Raw genomic sequence first — 18,543 nt, 5'->3', positions numbered from 1 at the left:
CGAAGTCGTTATGAACAAGGTAAAGGTTAAATAAAAGGCCCGAAAGTGGGAAAAGTTGAGCTCCAAGGGGCAATTCAAAAGTGGAATGTTCTAGACAAAGGCCCGAGCAGTAAGTACAGTGGTGGAAGTGTTCCTGGTGTGTTTCAGGCACACAAGGGAAGCCACTGTGACCACAGTGAAAAATGTGCAGGAGGGGGAGAGTGGACTGACCTCAGAGGAGTAAAGGGGCAGGTTGTTGAGTCCTATGGATTCTCCAAGTCTTTTTTTCTTTGATTGAGATTGGAAGCCAGTGGAGGTTTTATTTATTTTTTATTGTTATTTTTAGTGTTAAAGGTTTCATTTATTTCAGAGATCATGAGGGGAGAAGATGGGAGGGGCAGGAGAAGCCCACTCCCTGCTGAGTCAGGAGCCCTTCAACCAAGCAGGGCTCGATTCCCGGACCCTGGGGTCATGAACTGAGCTGAAGGCAGACGTTTAACCTGCTTAACCACTGAGCCATCCAGGTGCCCCATCAGCGGAGGTTTTAAGTAGGGGAATGACTGGGGTTTTAAAGGATCACTGTGCTGGCTGTATGGCCGGCTCAGTCAGAAGAGCATAAGACTCTTGATCTCGGGGTCTTAAGTTCAAGCCCAATGTTGGGTGTAGAGATTACTCAAGTGATAAAAAACTGAAAAGAAAAAAATTTTTTTCAAGGCTCACTGGGGTCCTCTGTGTGAAAGACCACAGGGAACTGCCACAGAGCCAGTGAGACCTACCACAGCTGTTACAAGGTATGATGGCTTGGACCAGGAAGGAGGTAGCAACAGCAGAGGTGGTGTCAAACCCAAAAGCCTTACACAAGGGTAGGAGTCCTCCTGATGGGGTCTCTCTTACTCCATAAGCCTTGTTCCTTTCTGTAACCCCAACCCCAGAGACCACAGCTAGGCACATAGAGGTGTCTAATCGGTATTTGTTGATTTATTTATGAAATTAACAAACGATCCAGGCCTAGGTTATCACCCCCTATTTTATTTTATTATCTTTTAAAGATTTATTTTAGAGAGAGTGTGAGCAGTGGGAAGGGCAGAAGGAGAGAGAGAGAAACAGGGAGAGAAGCTGATGCCCCGCTAAACTCAAGAAGAGGGCGGGGGCCTGGATCCCGGGATCCTGAGGTTCTGACCTGAGCAGAAATCAAGTCTGAGGCTTAACCGACGAGCCACCCAGGCACCGCTCAGCCTCCTCTATTTTAACGATAGGCATATAGTCAGAATTCAGTAAATGTTTACAAATAGAATACTGCACAATTCTGCAAGGCCAGGTGGAAAGGCCTGCGAGGAAAACTGGGGCTCAGACTGGGGAAGTGTCCCCTGGGGGGGGGGTTCCTCTGCACAGCCTTGGCCAAAAGCTTCCGTCCCAACTTTTGGTGTCAAGTCTTGCATACTGGGTGGAGAGCGCCTGCTCTCAGAGTGAGTCACAGTGACCTCACAGGAGTTGCTCTCAAAGCTTCCCCGCCCAGGATGAAGAAAAACCGAAACTTTATGGGGCCAGGAGGTCATCAGACCCAAACCGACCCAATGCCCTAAAAGTGCCCAGGCCGGGTCCTCCCACCTTCAGGCCACAGAGACGAAGGGACAGAAGGGCCGCCCTCTCACGGCTGAGGCCCCGCCCCCCGCTTGTCCATCCGCACGCGCCTCCAGCGGAAGCCGGAAGCAAAAGCAGTCCCTGCTAGCCCCCGGCTCCGAACTCGATGGTCTTGGAGGCTCCGCAGGATGGGGGAGAAGATGGCGGAAGAGGAGTGAGTGGGCTTTTCCCGGGCGGCGGAGGCGGCAGGGCTGGGCCCCGGCGGGTGACAGCGAGTGCCTCAGGCCGCCCTCTGGCCCTGAAAGGCGGAGCTCCTTGTGCCGGTTGGCCAGGACTGACCATGCCTGTGTCAGCGAGGAGGGCGGGAGGGACGGGCCTGGGCCCAACCCGGCCCTGCAGCCTCCTTGAGGTCGGATCCTCGTGCAGGGTATCGGCAGCCCAGGGCAGGCCTCAAAAGCCGTCTGGCGGAAACCGAAACCCAAATTCCACTTTCCCAGTTTTCGGTCTTCTGATAATCAGGGAGAGCTCCGCCGCCTCCTCCAGGAAGTCCCCCACCCACTACTTAGCCAGTGGCCTCTTCCACGGTAACGGTGGTTTTTCGCATCTGTCTCCTCCACCGAATCTCATTCATTCGTTAACTGTTGGCCATTTACTCTATTCCAGGCCCTGGGCACATAGTAGTGAAGGAGGCCGACCAGGAGCCGCCCTCCGGTAGTTTCCATTCTAGTGGGGAAAGACCATAAGCAAGCAAGATGATGTCAGAGTGCTGAAAGAAAAAGGAAGTGTCAGGATGGGAGAGTCCCGCTGGGAAGAAGTGCCGTGCCCGCCGAAACTGTAATGATGAGAAGGAGGGATAGGAGAGCGAACACGCAAATGGAAAAGGCTAGAAGCAAGAAAGACCTTAGTCCCTTTGAGGGACAGAAAGAAAGGCAGGATGGCTGGAGTAGGAAGAGCTAAGGGGCTAACTACACAGCATGAGATAGAGATGGGGGGCAAGGTGGGGGTCCTGTGTCCTCCCGGTACTTATCGGGAAGGACTCCACTCTTCAGTCCCTCCCCATATCTGCTGGGCACGACCCATTGCATGTTATAGATGCCCCATCTGTGTGGACGGGTTTGTAAAAATTAAGAAGGAACCCTCGTGGTTGAAATCCGATTCCCTCCCCTGACATCTTTTCAGATCTATCTCTTGGCTGGCTGGGTGGTCATTTCATTTCGTCTGCTGATTTATTCAGCAAATGCACTATTGTGGACACCAAACCTGGGCCTCAGCCACACAAAACAAAAGAGGTCGTATGGCCCAGTGGTTTCAAGTTGGGGCTCAAACTTGGTTAGGTGAGACAAAGGCCAGGTTATACAACCTCTCTGAGTTCCAGTTATTCGTGGGTAAAAAAGGGAAAGGAACAGTCCCCACCTCAGGCCTGGTATGCCTATTAAGTGAGAGGTTGTGTGTTATGTAGTCCCTGATATGAAGCATTTACTCAATAAACATGAGCTATTATAATCACAATTGCGGTGATGATTATGTGAATACTGCACTAGTTGCAGTCCCATCCCAGGGTGAGGAGAGAGCTCTGTGAAGAATGCAAGAAGTGGGGTGGGTGCAGTACTACAGAGAAGGTTACATTTGAGCCTTTAGAAATCTGAGAAGGATTTTGTAAAGTGGGATGGGGTGTTCTAGCCAGATCAACAGTTGGGTAAATTGGGTGACTTCTTCAACTTGCTGCTATAATTTAAGGAAAAGAATGTAAACAGGAGAAATAAAGGCGCCAAGTAAATAACGTCGGATCTTGGAATGTGATGAGACTTCAGTTTGTCTCCATTTAAATCCTCCATTAAATGCCAGAGAGCAGGCGGCATTTGGTTTCTACACTGGCCCTGATTTGCCCTTGTTCCTGTCCTCTAAGTGGCTGTGTTTGGAGCGTCTGAATCACTGGTACTCTCTGCTGTGGCAGACAGGAATTTTCTGAATCAGTTTCTGTCTGAGACCTGCCCGGTGGTTGTTAAGACGTGAATCCCAGCGTCCTCTGTGCCAGGTTCTCCTTTGTGTATGTGTGTTGATACTCAGGGCCCTTTTCCCTTTGTCTAATCCTGCTGCTTTTTATGTCCAACAGGTTCCCTAACACAACTCACGAAGGTTTCAATGTCACCCTCCACACTACCCTGGTTGTCACCACGAAACTGGTGCTCCCGACCCCTGCCAAGCCCATTCTCCCTGTGCAAACAGGGGAGCAGGCTCAGCAGGAGGAACAGTCGAGCGGCATGACCATCTTCTTCAGCCTCCTCGTCCTAGGTGAATGTGGACACCCCCTCATCTGCCATCTTGTGTGTCTGTGTGTGCTGTCTCTAAGGTCAATCCTGTCTGAGCCACCATTTACTTGATTTCAGGTCTTTCTTCCATTTGGTTTGACAGTGATCAATTCATAACACAACAGGGTACTCCTTTTTCTTCATAAAGTCATTGAGCCTAGTAATTTTGAAGAGCTCTTTATAGAATATCTTAGATGTCATTTGGAAGAAAGAAGGGATTTTTGACCTAGAAGGAACCTTGACCATCTTCTCACTTAGTGGATTTCAAACCCTGCTCACATGTGTGTGTGCGGGTAGTGGTGGGAGCAGGAGGTGGGCTAAGTCAAATGGGAGGGCATCTGACTTTCTGACCAGAGCAGCATTTTGTCTCCCATTAGGCTTCTGTGTAAATTTTACTTAATTAAAAGTTTTGTTCCTGAGTAAAAGATCAAATACCCTTTCTCTTGCCCTCTGGCTCCCATTAACTGTGGTTAGGACTTCTGCCATATCTGCGTACCACCTATGTCATTGTTTACTGAATTTCATTTTTTCTTTGAACAGATGTACTCTGAAAAGTCTTGTTTTGTTCAACCTTCTCCAGTAATGAGTGAGAAAATTTAGGCCCAGAGAGATTAAGCAATTGATATGTCTGGTTTTTGGGAGACTAGAGATTAATATTTGGATTGCCAGACCTTAGTCGAGAAGTTTAGGTAAAAGGCAATAACTTAGATGCCTCCTAGAGACTGTAGACGACTGTCTACGGTTTTAGACCCCCCCCCCAAAAAAATCCCAAAAAACAAAAAACCCAAACAATTGAAACTGCACAATCACTTTGTACTAGCTGACAAAGGAAGAAATAAAGCTTCAAATTTGACCCAAATCCAAACTCTTATTGGAAGAGTAAAGTTGGCATATTTACATTTTCTGTTCTTCTTTTCAGGGTACTGAGCCATATTTCTGATTAGATTAGGTCTTTTCAGAGGAATGGGAAGTACAACCTGATTGAAAGGTACAGAGCATTTCGCTGATGTCATTGAGGACTTCTTTGAAGAAGACTAGAACTTCTTTCACATTTACATTTGGATTCTATTAATGGTCAAATAATTTTAATAATCTAATCATTTGATTTAAAATCCCAGGGCTCAGCCTAATCTCTCAAAAAACTTTTAAATTGGGAGGCCTGGGTGGCTCAGTTGCTTGAACATCCAACGCTTGGTCTCAGGTCTTGAGCTCATAGTTGTGAATTTGAGCCCCATGCTGGGCTCCACGCTGGTCAAGGAGCCTACTTAAAAGCAAAACAAAATAAAACAAAAAAACCCCCGCACAACTTTTTAAAACGAATACTGAAAAATACAAACAACAAGTGTGCAGTGTCCCACATGGGCCTGATATGCTTGAGTAATTGTGTACCTTGTGAATGTAGTTGAGTTCTGCTTCTAGGGGATTACTTCAACAATCAAGGACTCTTTGTTTTTCCTTTTTTCTCTGCGGTATTAGTTGAATTTAAAGAAAAGCCGTTCTCTTCTTGATCAAGAAGTCTTTTAGTACCTGAATCCTTAATCCTGAAGGACCAGTATTATTAGCCTCTTTACTTTGTTGTCAGTTTGGTAAGGTAGGCAGCATACAAGGCAGGCCTGGAAGAAAACTTTAGTTTTGTAGTTACTTTGTTTCCTGGGAAGATAATAAGGGTAAGTCAGACTTTCAGAGTAATTTTCAGGGTGTGGAGCACTGAAGGTTAGTTTGTTCCAGAAACCACAAAACCGGCTGTTAGAATGCTTTTTGGTCCTGGCAAAACCCCGTGCAGTGGTAACACATGTGGGGGCCGGAAGGGTCTGAACTGTTATTTATTAGGGCAAAAAGTTTACTTGGATCGTCTTTTCAAACAGATCATGAGCCTAGACTCTAGAGTCACTCTCGTGTCAGGGGGTTTTGTTTTCACCTCATCAGACTGTGGACAGGCTATGAATTGGTATCTCCACTTTTTATGTGTAGGTCAGCATGCATGAGCAGAATGGAATGCTTTCTTTTTCAAGAAATTTGGAGGCATTTTTACTCTTTTCTTGTATATTATCAACAGAATATTATATGGCTTATATATTAGATGTCCGAACAATACACATCTGATAAAGTCAAAAAAGAGCTGCAGTTGACAGTGCTAACTCACTAAATACATGAACCACAGTGAATTGGGGGAAATGCTAGCACCTAGTTTATTCTAGACTTCAGGAACTCCTAACCTGGAACACATGTAACCACTTTTGTTTACTATTCTATTTTTTTTTTTTTAAGATTTTTTTTTTTTTTATTGGGGTGCCAGGGTGGCTCCGTTGTTAAGTGTCTGCCTTTGGCTCAGGTCATGATCTCAGGGTCCTGGAGCCTCACGTGGGGCTCCCTGTTCAGCGGGGAGCCTGCTTCTCCCTCTCCCTCTGCCTGCCCCTCCCCTGGTTGTTTTCTCTGTCTGTTTATTATTTGAGAGAGAGAGCACAGCACAGGGAGGGGTAGAGGAAGAGGGACAAGCAGACTCTCCACTGACCAAGAAGCCCAACGCAGGGCTTGATCCCAGGACCCATGAGATCATGACCTGGGCCAAAGTCAGACATTTAACTAACTGAGCCCGTCAGATGCTGCTTTTTTTTTTTTTTTTTTAAGATTTTATTTATTTATTTGACAGAGACAGAGATCACAAGTAGGCAGAGAAGCAAACAGAGAGGGGGGAAAGCAGGCTCCTCGTGGAGCAGAGAGCCCGACGTGGGGCTCGATCCCAGGACCCTGAGATCATGACCTGAGCTGAAGGCAGAGGCTTAACCCACTGAGCCACCCAGGTACCCCAGATGCTGCTTTTGTTTACTATTTTAGTCAAGTCAAATGAAAGTATAACTTTTATGTCCTACAAGCTTGACAAAGGATTATAGTGTATTCCCGTTTTTGAGGAGGGATGCCAAAACACCAGTTACTTTTGACTTTAGAAGTTTGAAATCAGTTGATTTAACCCTTGATGATCTTGGACTCTGCAGAAACAGTGGTGAGTCATTTTTATTGACTTACATTAGAGTTAACAATTAGCATCACTTGACACATTTTATAGGCCTTTAAATTTAATGGAGTTATTAAAATTGATGTGCCTATGTTTTAATACAGTTTCCATAATTATTACTTCGGGCATGAACATTTAGAAGCATATTAACTTGTGGTATACCTGTCCTCCACACCACACGGAAGTTTTTGTCCTTTCTTATTTTTTTCCCGAATATTCCTGAAAGCATGGATGTGTATATGCATGTATACGTTCATAAGCACATTCACACATACAGGCACATCTAGTTTGTATTTTTTTTGTTTTAATATAAATAGGTTCCTGTAACTTGCTTTTTCATCTTAGAATGTCTTAGAGGTCTTTTTACGTTACTACTCTTTTTTGTATCTACTTCATCTCTTTTTCTTTTAAAGAAGGTATATGTGTTAAAAGAAACATAAAATATATCCCATTTTAACCATTTTGCAGTGTACAGTTCAGTGGCATTTAGTACACTCAGAGTGTTGTGCAACCACCACCATTATCTAGTTCCAGAAGGTTCTCATCACCCCAAAGGGAGACCCAGTACCCTTTAAGATCTGTCACTCCCCATCCCCTACCCCCACTCTCTAGTAAACACTATTTTGCTTTCTATTCCTAGGAATGTGCCTACTCCGTTTCAGGCAAATAGAATCATACAGTATGTGACCTTCTGTGCCTGGCTTCTTTCACTTGGCATTGTATCTTCAAGGTTCATCCGTGTTGTAGCGTGTGTTAGTCGTGTGTTCATTATTACGGGTGAATAATAATCTCATGGAGATATACCACATTATATTTATCTGTTCATCGATTGTTGGACATTGGGCTTGTTTCTGTGTTTTGGCTGTTGTGAGTAGTGCTGCTGTTGACATTTGTGTACAGGTTTTCCTGTAGACATATATTTCAATTTCTGTTGGATACATACCCAGGAGTGGAGCTGCTGGGTTAAATGCTTACTCTATGTATAACTTTCTCAGGAACTCCTGAACTTCCTACAGAGGCCGTACCATTTTACATCCCTTCCAGCAGTGCCCCCATGTCCCAGTGGCTCCACTTCCTTGCCAACACTTGTTATTTTCCATCGTGTTGTGTTTTTTAATATGGCCATCTCAGTGTGAAGTTGTATCTCATGGTCCTGATTGGCATTTTTCTAATGACCAGTGATGTTGAGCATCTTTTCTTGTGCTTATAGGGCATTGGTATCTTTGGAGAGATATCTTTTCTGGTTCTTGGCCCATTTTTTAAATCATATTGTTTGTCTTTTTGTTGTTAAAGTGTAAGAGTTCTTTATGTATTCTGGTTACTAGACCCTTATCAGGTAAATGATAGAAATACTCATCCATTCTGTGGGTCTTCTTTTCAGATCTCATTCTTTTAAGTGGCTGGAGACTGGCCCTGCCATTGATAAGCCTCATATTTAGCTCTTTCTGTTGATAGACAGTTTTCCCCCTTTGCTTTTTTTTTTTTTTTAAAGAGTGATAGGGAGGGGAGGCACAGAAGGAGAGAGCTGGATCTCCTGATCCTGAGAGTCAGGGGTCTGACTGAGCCATTCAGGAGCCCTCCTTTGCTTTTAAAGGTGCAAATTGATGTTTGATTTATTAGGATAAACTTTTTAAATCAATTTTTTCCTCTGGCTTGGTGCAGAAGAGGACCAGAAGCTGAGCAAACTCCCTAAATCTGTATTCAGTGTACTTATGTACCTGCCTTTATAGACAATAGGCCTGCCTTTATCGACATATTGTTGTGCTTATGCATTAGAACATTTTTTTTCTTGCTCTTAGCATTTAATATAGGATTTTTCTAACAAGGTTAAATATTTATAACAAAGTAACACCACAGATTGATAGTTTAAAGCACAGAACGAAAGGAGACACAGTTTCTCTATGTACAACTATTTCCTTTTTCTGGCCACCTGGTACTTTTTGGTGGGCCTAAAGATATCTAGTTTGTATGTGCAGGCTCTAACAGTGGCCATTAACCTCCCTGCAGATTGTTTAAACGTTTCCTTTTACAAAAAAAATCAACAATTATTTTTAGTGCTGTTAAGATAATACTATGATTAATGAGATGGTATACCACCTAGGCGTGTAATGAAAAAAGACATGCACACTTGCATTGGGACCATGAAATTACATCTAGGAATTATTTATGTGAAAGTATGCTTTGTGGGGTGTCCAGAAATACTTTCTTCTTTCAGTTTTACCTCCTCTTGTTTTCTTTCTTTTCTTTCATGACACCACCTCTGTGAGAAAAGTCAGACATTACTCCTATTTTGGTGGCTGAGGAGTGAAGGCAGTTGGGAGGGAGGTAGTGGGTGCCTGTGGTTAAGGGTCCGGGGTTGGAATTAGGCTCAACCCTGCAGTACCTACCAGTGACGTGAGATTATGATAATAATAACTAGTTAAGAGGAGTGTTGGGGGCCAAGTGAGCGAGTGTTTGGGAAGTGTTCAGTATAGCACCTGGCTCATGGGAAGCCCTTAACCATTGGGAGCCCTGGTACCCAGCTGAGGATCAGGCACCCCATCTTTTGGTCACTGATGTTCTCAAAGTATTTACTTTGTCCTCTTTGTACAATACTCTGTATAATATTCTCACTTCCTTCTCTATTAAAAGGAAACAATCACATGGTGGCAAAATACTTTGTGTCAACATCTTCTGTGGCAGTTATATTTGCATAAAAGTGATTGATTTCATGGACTTCCTTCTCAACATTTCAAGTTTTCCAGTTATGTCAAAACAGTTGAAGACTTTTCTCAGAATCCAAGAGATTCAAATAAATGATGGTATTAGGCTTAACAAGTTAGAAAAACATTAGGTATGTGTTGTTCTCTCGTAACTCCTAGCAAACACAGTAGTCCAGGCGTATAAAGAAATATGGAGACAGTGTTATGAACACCGTGAGTCTGTTTCCAGGTTAAGAAATAAGAGCTTGAAAATACAACTGCAGTTTATTGTGTCATTGTTCCTTGTACATATATTTTCCTGGCAACACCCCCAGAAATAACCGCGGCTTTGAGCTTGGTGTTTATTACTTAAAATTGTGCCATTCTAACAATGTCTTCTTTTTTCCCCACAGCCATCTGCATCATATTGGTGCATCTACTGATCCAATACAGATTACATTTCTTGCCGGAGAGTGTTGCGGTTGTTTCTTTAGGTAAGTGCTTATCCGCGATCCTATAATAAAAGCGGTAATAATACCATTTTTCCAGTGCCTTCCTAGTGCCAGGAACCACACGAGATGTGGTACATTCCTGGTTTCATTTAATACTCACTGCCAGCTGCCAAGAGGGTATTATGATCCCATTTTACAGATGAGGACACTGTGGCTCAGAGAGGGGTGCTGACCACCTAAAGATCACATAGAGGCCCCCTCTATGTAGCTCGAAGGCCTTTCTGCTTCTGGAGCTACCCTTGGGGCACACTGACCTCTGTTCCTAGGCTGTGCAGACACCCAAGTCAACTAAGATGAGTAATTGACACTTAATTTATAGGGTCACTGAATTTTACAGCCAGAAGGGACTCTCACTTGATGGTTTAGGAAAGAAAAATGGCTCACTTCCTTGTCAGTCAAGAGTTAAAGTCTTCAGGAACATTCCATTCTACCTCACATTTCTCTCTTGTTTCCTGCAGCAGTTAATTATTAAGATAATTAGCCTCTGTATGTCAACTGTACTTCAGTGATAAATAATAAAAGAAAAAAAGCTAATTAGCCTCTATATAAAGGGAATGAATCAGTGTAATAACAGATGCGAGCTCGCGTGCAAGTTAATTGAAATGGTTAATGAAGGAAGGTGCAGGGACCTTACTTTTCAGTAAGTATTAAAATCAAGACTAAAATGTGGGCGGGGTGCTTAAGGCATAGTATATAAGCTTTCACTAAGATCAGCTAAGGCATTCATCAGTTTATGATACCGTAGTTACTTTTACTAGTTTCCACTTGCCTACTAATGGTATTTAATTTCTCCTTATCACTGCTGATGCTCTGTAAGTTAATTTTCTTTGCCTTGGAGGTCTTGTTTAGCGTGTGTAGTAATACTTTTACAGGATAGCGATGGTTTAGGTTAGCTTTGGAGGTGAACATTCAGACTTTGATTCACCTTCTCTTGTGCCTTCTGCATTCCTGTATCAGCCTGGGTTTTCCCTGGGCCTCACGTTGCTACTAAGTGTCAGGTTTCTGCCTGTGGGCTTTTGCATTGCCGCCTCATGCAAGCCTCATACCCCCCAGTGATGCCATATCTTAAGGAAGAGACACCACTGGAGAGTACTGGTCTTCAGTAAAGAGTTGGGAAACAATTTTCCTCAGAGTTCCCGTTTTGTTCAGCAGTCTCTAGAGCGGCACATCCTGGCAGATTCAAACAACCTTAGCTAACGAGATAGTCTTCGAGCTCTAAGCATGGGATGGTCATTTATTAACACCCCTTTCTTGCTCTCTGGCATACTGAAAATAACTTGCACAACTAATACCTAACAGGACTCCAAGGAATGTACAGTTTTGGGCTCAGTTTTCATAGTTTCTTAGAATAAAAACTATAGTTGGTGTGTATTTAGGTATTATGCACATGGAAAGGATGGTTCTTTTAATTTGGTTTGGAATGTCATGTTCACTCTTTGAATGTTTGGGTAACTGCAAGTCAGCGAACACCAGTGCTTGTTTTAGGAATTACAGCAGACATTGTTGGTTGCCTACCCAAGAGCCATTTCCCCCTCCTTCCTTGAAAACACCCTAATTTTGATCAGGAATCTTGCGACAGTGCACACAAAGAAGATGAGCTCCTCCAGGTCAAGACGGTCTTTTATGCCATCTCGATAATTCCACTGTCCTTTGCCATTGATTGGTTGAATGGCGTGAAGACAGGAAGGCAGTATGAAACCCTGTTCTGGCCCGTGAAACCACGGGGAAGGGCTGAGTGGAGTGCACTCTGTCCTCTCTGATTAAAAAAAAACAAACAAAACTCCCCTACCTTTGATGCCGTTCTATGAGGATGTGATGCCTGGAGCACTGGTGCACGTCCTGTAGTCACACTGTGGCGCAGAGACAAAAGCCAGAATGCCAAGGGTTGCCAAGAGGGACAGCTGGGAAGCCTGGATTCTTGACTGCATTGTTTTGTTGAATTGACAGTTCTAGAGCTGCGTGCTATACGAAGTAACAAACATCGGTGGTTGAAGCCATTTTTAGGCAGGTGTTCTACTTGCAGCTATAAGCATCTTAACTGATTCAGGACTCTTTCCACTTGAGGGACAAAATCAGTTCAAATTGATTCAAAGCAAACACATTGGGGAGGGTGGAATTGCACACCCACTGGCCCAAGGAACCGAAAAACCTACAGGGGGCGCTAGCTTGCAGCTTAGCTGGATCGTATCTCCTGGACTTCGTTTTTCTTCATTTCTCAACAGTGCTCCCCTTTGTTTTGGCTTCACTCTGAGGCAGGCTCTCTCCTGAACCTTTCCAGCTTCAGGCCTACTCTCCTTACAGTAGCAGTCACAGGGGGAAAAGTGGCCTCCTCTTCCCCCTGTTCCCAACAGAAGTTGTAGGATGAACTCTGACCTCACAGTCTCCCCAGCCTGGATGGGAAGTGGAATGATGTTGGGGATTGGCCAAGTCTCCCCATCCACAGGTTCATTTCTTCACTGATGCAGCAGAAATAACTGTAGCCTGTACAGCTAGGTCGTGGAAGGGTTGATGGAAAGTAAGTCTTGCTTTCAAAACTTCCGTTACCTAACTCAAGTGATTGGAACGCTAAGAGCAGTTCCAGGGAGAGGGCTGGGGTCCAGAAATATTTTTTATTATGTTAGAGGACATTTGGTTAGAATTTAGAAATGCTGACAAAGCTATCAAAATAGTTCTGTATTTCATAATGCTATGTCAATTGAAGGAAAACTTTTTTCCTCTTACTGGAGCAAAGTATAACAAAATATTGAGATATCCACCATTTCAAGAATTTCCAAGTTTTGTGCCAACAAAGAATCTAGATGAAGCTGCCAGAGAAAATGAGGTTTTCCGTCTTTCAGGGATAAGCTCTCCCAGCCTACCTCTTCTGGCCCAGAGTTGCTTTTCAGTTTGCTGTCATTTAGAGACATGATTGGTCTTTGATGTAAAGATTCAGAGTTCCTAAGAAACTATCTGTATAGAAGAGGACTATCTTCCCTTTAAAAGCACATTCTCTTCTATTTTATTGTATTTTCAGGTGAATTTCCAGACTTTTCTCATTCTTTATAAGAAACTATCAACATGAAAAAATTTTTAAGAGATTTTATTTATTTATTTGACAGATATCGAGAGAGGGAACACAAGCAGGGGGAGCAGGAGAGGGAGAAGCAGGCTTCCACTGAGGAGGGAGCCCGATGCGGGGGTTGATCCCAGGACCCTGGGATCATGACTTGAACTGAAGGCAGATGCTTAATGACTGAGCCATCCAGGCGCCCATCAGCATGAAATTCTAAAGATACTTCCTTGACGCTTCTTCAGAGCTTTTCGGATACTTTTTGTACTTACGAAATTCTGTAGCTTAGGACTTGAAAAAAATTTTTTTCTTTTTTTTTGCATAAACAGCTATACAGAAAGAAAAATCCTTTTCATTAACAACTTCAGCTGTTTTTATTATGCTTCATTCTCTTCCAGACCATACATAGGCTTGTACAGATTAGATGACTTTACTTGGTTTGAGTTTATATCATTTTTTGTGTTCTTTCCTTTATACTACTCTTTCCATATATTAAGTTCACATATTTACGTTTATGGGTGCTGATTATCTGTGTGTTTGGCCTGAAATTTATGAGGTATAAAAATGAAATAATTAGCTTTGCGCAGTGGCAGTATCGTAGCCAATGAGGTTTATCCGATAATAATCCAATAAACGATTATTGCTAATTGAAAAATGAAATAATTATACTGCCTACTATCCACTGCTGTATGTAGCAAAACAGGGGATTTTCTCCCCCACAATCATCCTTCATTTTACAGAGAGGAAAAGTCAGAAGGGGTTAAGTAAGGACTGGAAATTTGCCCTATCCAGGGCCAATACTACTGATAATTAGAAAACCCAGATTTGATTGAAGCATTGACTAGGATACACAGAAGTGCTCCCTCATTATAACCTTCTTAACTATGTGCCTTTTTTAACTTTTTTTTTTTAAACTGTGTGCCTTTAGTTTTATTAACTCATTCTTGTTTTGACTAAAAGATTTTAGTTTTTTTAATTCAGTGCTCTTTATGTCAATGGTGGTTTTGAGTGGAATGTGATGGAAAAAATCACTCAGTTCCTGAGTTATTGACTAAAGGAAATTCAGAGGAAAGCAGATGTAGTAGATATTCTGATTGTACTTAAGTTCTTAAAATTTTTTTTAATTTTTTTTTTAGACAAAGGGAGAATCCTAGCTGAAACTGTAATAGCTTTGTTCCTTTTTAGACTATTAAAGTCTAACTAATGCTGACACAGCTTACAGTGTCTCAGAGGGAACCCTCCTGAATCAGAGGTGCTTTGATTTTTTTTTAAGAATTATTTTTCTTAAAGATTTTATTTATTTGACAGGTAGAGATCACAAATAGGCAGAGAGGCAGGCAGAGAGAGAAGGGGAAGCAGGCTCCCTGCTGAGCAGAGAGCCTGATGCGGGGCTCGATCCCAGGACCCTGGGGGACCATGACCTGAGCCAAAGGCAGAGGCCTACCCCACTGAGCCACCCAGACACCCCTGAGGTGCTTTGATTTTTTTTTTTTTTTAATTAGAGAAGAAACAGGCACTCCTTTGTTGATGTTAGAGGAGTTGTCTTAGAGGCAGATTCCAAAATTGGTTGTCAGATTGACAAAATGATCATGTGAGACTCGGGATTTTTGAGGCCGTCACGTTCCAAGGAAGAATGCTAGCTAGCACTGTCTCTTAGTTCCCGGATGCAGGTCAGAGGTGACAAGGTCTTGGAGCACCTGTTACTTTTTTACTGCCGTGAACTAAATGTGTGCTCGGTGTGGAATAATTTCCTCCTTTTTCCTGGAGTCTTGGACTTTCCTAGTTTTATGGTCATCTCTCAGTTGAGCATTTTGTCATCCGTAGGTTGTATATTTTATTCTTAAATCTTCTAGTTATGTGGGAGTAGGGAGATAGGCTAAATTTTAAAATAAGAAAGGTTGTTAAATAATTGTATTCTGAAAGCTGGTGTTTGGGCTGATTCCTTGAATTTCCACTTTCACCACCTAAATGTTCTCTTCCATGGTGGAAAAAGGAATAACGTTCCTCTGAAAATGTGAGCTACTTTAAAAACAAAATATATAAAACAGGCTTTCCACAGAAAACAGACAGCCCTGAGGTACGGATTCTCATCTTAACCTGCGGGACTCCTTTAAAGTATCTTTGAGGTGTCTGCTGTAGACTAGGTAGCAGAATCAAGGATTGGATTTTCAAAATTACCTTATGATAATATAACTTGATTCTATAATTACAGCTGACAAAATAGGCTAAAAATATTTTCAAAAAATCATTTGCAGCTCAAAGAATATTACATAAGTAATTATATTCCTTTTTGCCTCATTATATAGTAGCAGACCTATCTCCTCATGAGGATCAGGGTCCATTATCCCTGCTAGTACAGTAGCCTGTTTCTAGACCACCTGGTCTGTTGGCTCAAGTTGCCCAAAGGAACTGGGCAACAGCCATTGCAGCTCTTACTATGTGAACCCTGGGGGAAATGTCACCTTCTGGGAGCCAGGACCTTTTGACCCCCTGAGCCTAAAGTTTCAGCCTAAGAAATAGAAATTCCCCGGGTAGGAATCACCACTCCCAAGTGAGTCCCTGAGAGTGATGTTGAGTGGGGCCGCTCCTCCTTTTACCCACTCTGTGCTGTCTGTACCCATGTTTACCCTTGGGGATGTACCACCCTATAGCGGCCGTTGGTGTTTAATTGTGGTTTTTTGTTGTTGTTTTTAAGTTTTTTTTTTTTGTTTTTTTTTTTTGAGAGAGCACTTGTGTGCATAAAGCCAGGGAGGAGGGTAGAGGCAGATGGAGAGGGAGAAGCAGACTCCCTGCTGAGCGGGGAGCTCAGTGCAATGCGTGCTCAATCCCAAGACCCTGGGATCCCAACCTGAACCAAAGGCAGACGTTTAACTGACTGGGCCACCCAGGCGCCCCTGGCCATTGGTTTAAGGAGTAAATTGCATCCTGAAGGGAGCATCATTCTTCACAGGATGTCATCTCCAAGCTCGTGCCTCAGTTTCTTTGAGAGACCCTCTTACCATCCTGGCTGGCCGGCAGCTTCTGGAAGGGGTGGTACATGGTATAGGGCCATGTGGAGTTACCCACTGTCCCACTTTGGTGGATCAGACACTTGTGGTTCCTGAGCAGTGGCCCAAAGACATATAGCCGGCACACGTGTCAGTCTCAGTCCAGATGAAATACCACCCTTTCTGGAATGGAGGGGGGTCTGAGGTCATCGAGTTGCTATCATGTAGCTAGCTGGTCTTCACAAGGGATGGGACCACGTCAGGTGACAGGTGTCAGTCTCTGTGGCTGTCCGGTCCTCCATTCAGCAATGGTAGGAGCTAGAGGAGCTGCGGTGCGTGGGAGTCCGGGCTGCTGAGCTCCTGCGCAGCTCCCATCTCTGCCATCGTTGCTTCCGTGTTCCTGAGCCCATTGCTCCAACACTGGAGTGGCCGAGCTGAGAGGCGGCCTGAATCCTCCACGAGCCACGCTTGGCTTTTTCCTCCTCCTGTCAGCTAATCGTGGAGAACTCCCAGCGAGGTCGGTCCTGTGTAGGACCTGAGAGGGAGGTGTTGACCTAACAGCCCTAGCAGACACAGAGGCCTGGGGCGCCTGTTCACGCAGCGTGCTTGTGGCTTCTAGAGCCACACGAGCCCGATCTGCAACGTAACACTTCCATCTTTCAGCACATTGCTGCTGGGCCCACCTGGCCCTAGAGCTGGGCCGTTGATGGCAACCCCACCTAGAAAGGACAGTTCTGGGGCTCCTGGGTGGCTCACTGGGTTAAGCCTCTGCCTTCGGCTCAGGTCATGATCCCAGGGTCCTGGGATCGAGCCCTGCATCGGGCTCTCTGCTCAGCGGGGAGCCTGCTTCCCTTCCTCTCTCTGCCTGTCTCTCTGCCTACTTGTGATCTCTGTCTGTCAAATAAATAAATAAAATCTTTAAAAAAAAAAAAAAAAGAAAGGACAGTTCTGAGCACGTGAGCACCTGATGTCCTATGCTCACATGCTCTGTCTCTGCCAGGGCCCCAGAGCATGCCAGCAGCTCTTTGGGGTTTTTCCTCAAATGTTTTTCAAATGGTGTATAGTTTTCTGCTGCAAATGGCAAGACCTTGCTCCAGAAGCCCAGGGGTCTGTACTGAGCCGCCCCCCGACGGCAGCTTGCCTGAGATGTTGCACGCTAGCCCTCTCTACCATAGATACTTCTAGCTCGGTGGGGTGTTCCAGCTGGTACAGCTGCTCGAACTGCAGCCTAGCCTGCTGCGCGGCCCTGTCTTCTGGGCCCCGCTCAAAACTGTCAGCCTCCCACAAACCAGTAAATGGGTTGAAGGAGTTTCCTCCAAACCTGGGGGAAGCCTTCCAGGCCTTGCGCTTCTTTCTTGGTGGTAGGAGGTGGAACGTGCAAGTCTTGTCCTTTGCTTGGAGGCAGTGTCCTGTCATGCACCAGAGCAGTTGACCCTAAACAGCTTCCCAGGTGGGCAGGCCCCTGAACCATTCTGTCTGAAGCTCTGTGCTTCACCAAGACATCCACTCACCACTTCTTGCTCGTCGTGGCAGAGTAACATGATGCCCACAGTCTAGTGGACCAGTGTGGTGTTCCGGGGAACGTCCATATGGTCTGGGTCCTTTGGGACTAGGTTATGACGGAGAGCAGGAGTTAACATAAGACGTTTGACTTATTTGGGGCTTCTGTGTAATCCGGAAATAGCCTGGGGAGCTCTGTATTCCAGCGGGGAGATGGGGCCGCTTCTGCCAGCCCAGAGGGTCCCCAGGTATCTGGAGGTTCAAGTTGCTCGTGTGCATCTCCCCAAGATAACTCCCCCACGTCTCAGAGTCCCACTTTTTCCTTAGCAGGCCTGGCGGGAGAAGGCGTAGATGGACCCCCTTGAATTCAACTTTCTCGGAAGATCTGCCACGCTTGCGGTTAAGCCTCATGTCTGATCGTCAGCTCTAGAAGCCCACCAGCTTTGGGAGATGAGGGTCTACTTACATGTTGCCAAGGAGGCCCTCTGACTCTCACCCTTTGCTTTTAAGTTGGTGATTGCCTGAGCCGTCATTTTCTCTTTCCAAATCCCACTTTCCGATCCCACTGTTCTTACTTCCCCCACACCTCTCCAGCCTCGCAGATAATGCCTGAGCCACTGCCTCCCACCCAGTGTTCCCACCCAGTCCTCGGCAAGGGAGTCCTAGCAGTCTAAGGCAGTCCCAGGGGAGTGACCATTAGGAGGACTTCACCACTGTGCTGGGGTCCTCGTTGCCAGCTGGCTGCTGAGTAATCCAACAGCATCTTTCGAATTTGCTTCCTGGAACCACTCCACTCTTGAAACCAGTCGTCCTAAGTTGGCTGCTGAAAAGCAGGGTCTGAGACAGGGTTGGGGACAGATAGTTTATGGAGGGGTGCGCTTTATGAATAAATCTGTAAGGAAGGGAGGAAGCCAGACTAGGGGAGGAGAAAG

General features: G+C 44.8%; 1 protein-coding gene across 7 annotated transcripts in view; it reads left to right on the top strand.

Moving 5' to 3' along the window:
* Positions 1-1,659: 1,659 nt before the first annotated feature.
* SLC9A8 (solute carrier family 9 member A8) overlaps positions 1,660-18,543 on the top strand; it is a 65,880-nt gene continuing 48,996 nt past the window's right edge. For 4 of the 7 annotated variants that reach the window (XR_004385169.1, XM_032879000.1, XM_032878999.1 and 1 more), the window contains exons 1-4: positions 1,669-1,774; positions 2,224-2,271; positions 3,674-3,852; positions 9,977-10,057. Coding sequence is in view for 6 of the 7 variants with exons in the window: in XM_032879000.1 (XP_032734891.1) it covers positions 1,749-1,774; positions 2,224-2,271; positions 3,674-3,852; positions 9,977-10,057 (334 nt within the window). In the remaining variant the exon portion in view is untranslated. Of the gene's footprint in view, positions 1,775-2,223; positions 2,272-3,673; positions 3,853-9,976; positions 10,058-18,543 lie in introns of all 7 variants that reach the window. The other 3 variants (XM_032878998.1, XM_032878997.1, XM_032878995.1) reach the window with 2 other exon arrangements.

This window comes from Lontra canadensis, unplaced genomic scaffold (genome assembly GCF_010015895.1).
Source record: "Lontra canadensis isolate GAN:19392208 unplaced genomic scaffold, GSC_riverotter_1.0 scaffold65, whole genome shotgun sequence".
Classification (NCBI taxonomy): domain Eukaryota; kingdom Metazoa; phylum Chordata; class Mammalia; order Carnivora; family Mustelidae; genus Lontra; species Lontra canadensis.
The sequence above is the reverse complement of the archived record's forward strand: the minus strand, read 5'-3'. Positions and strand labels throughout refer to the sequence as shown.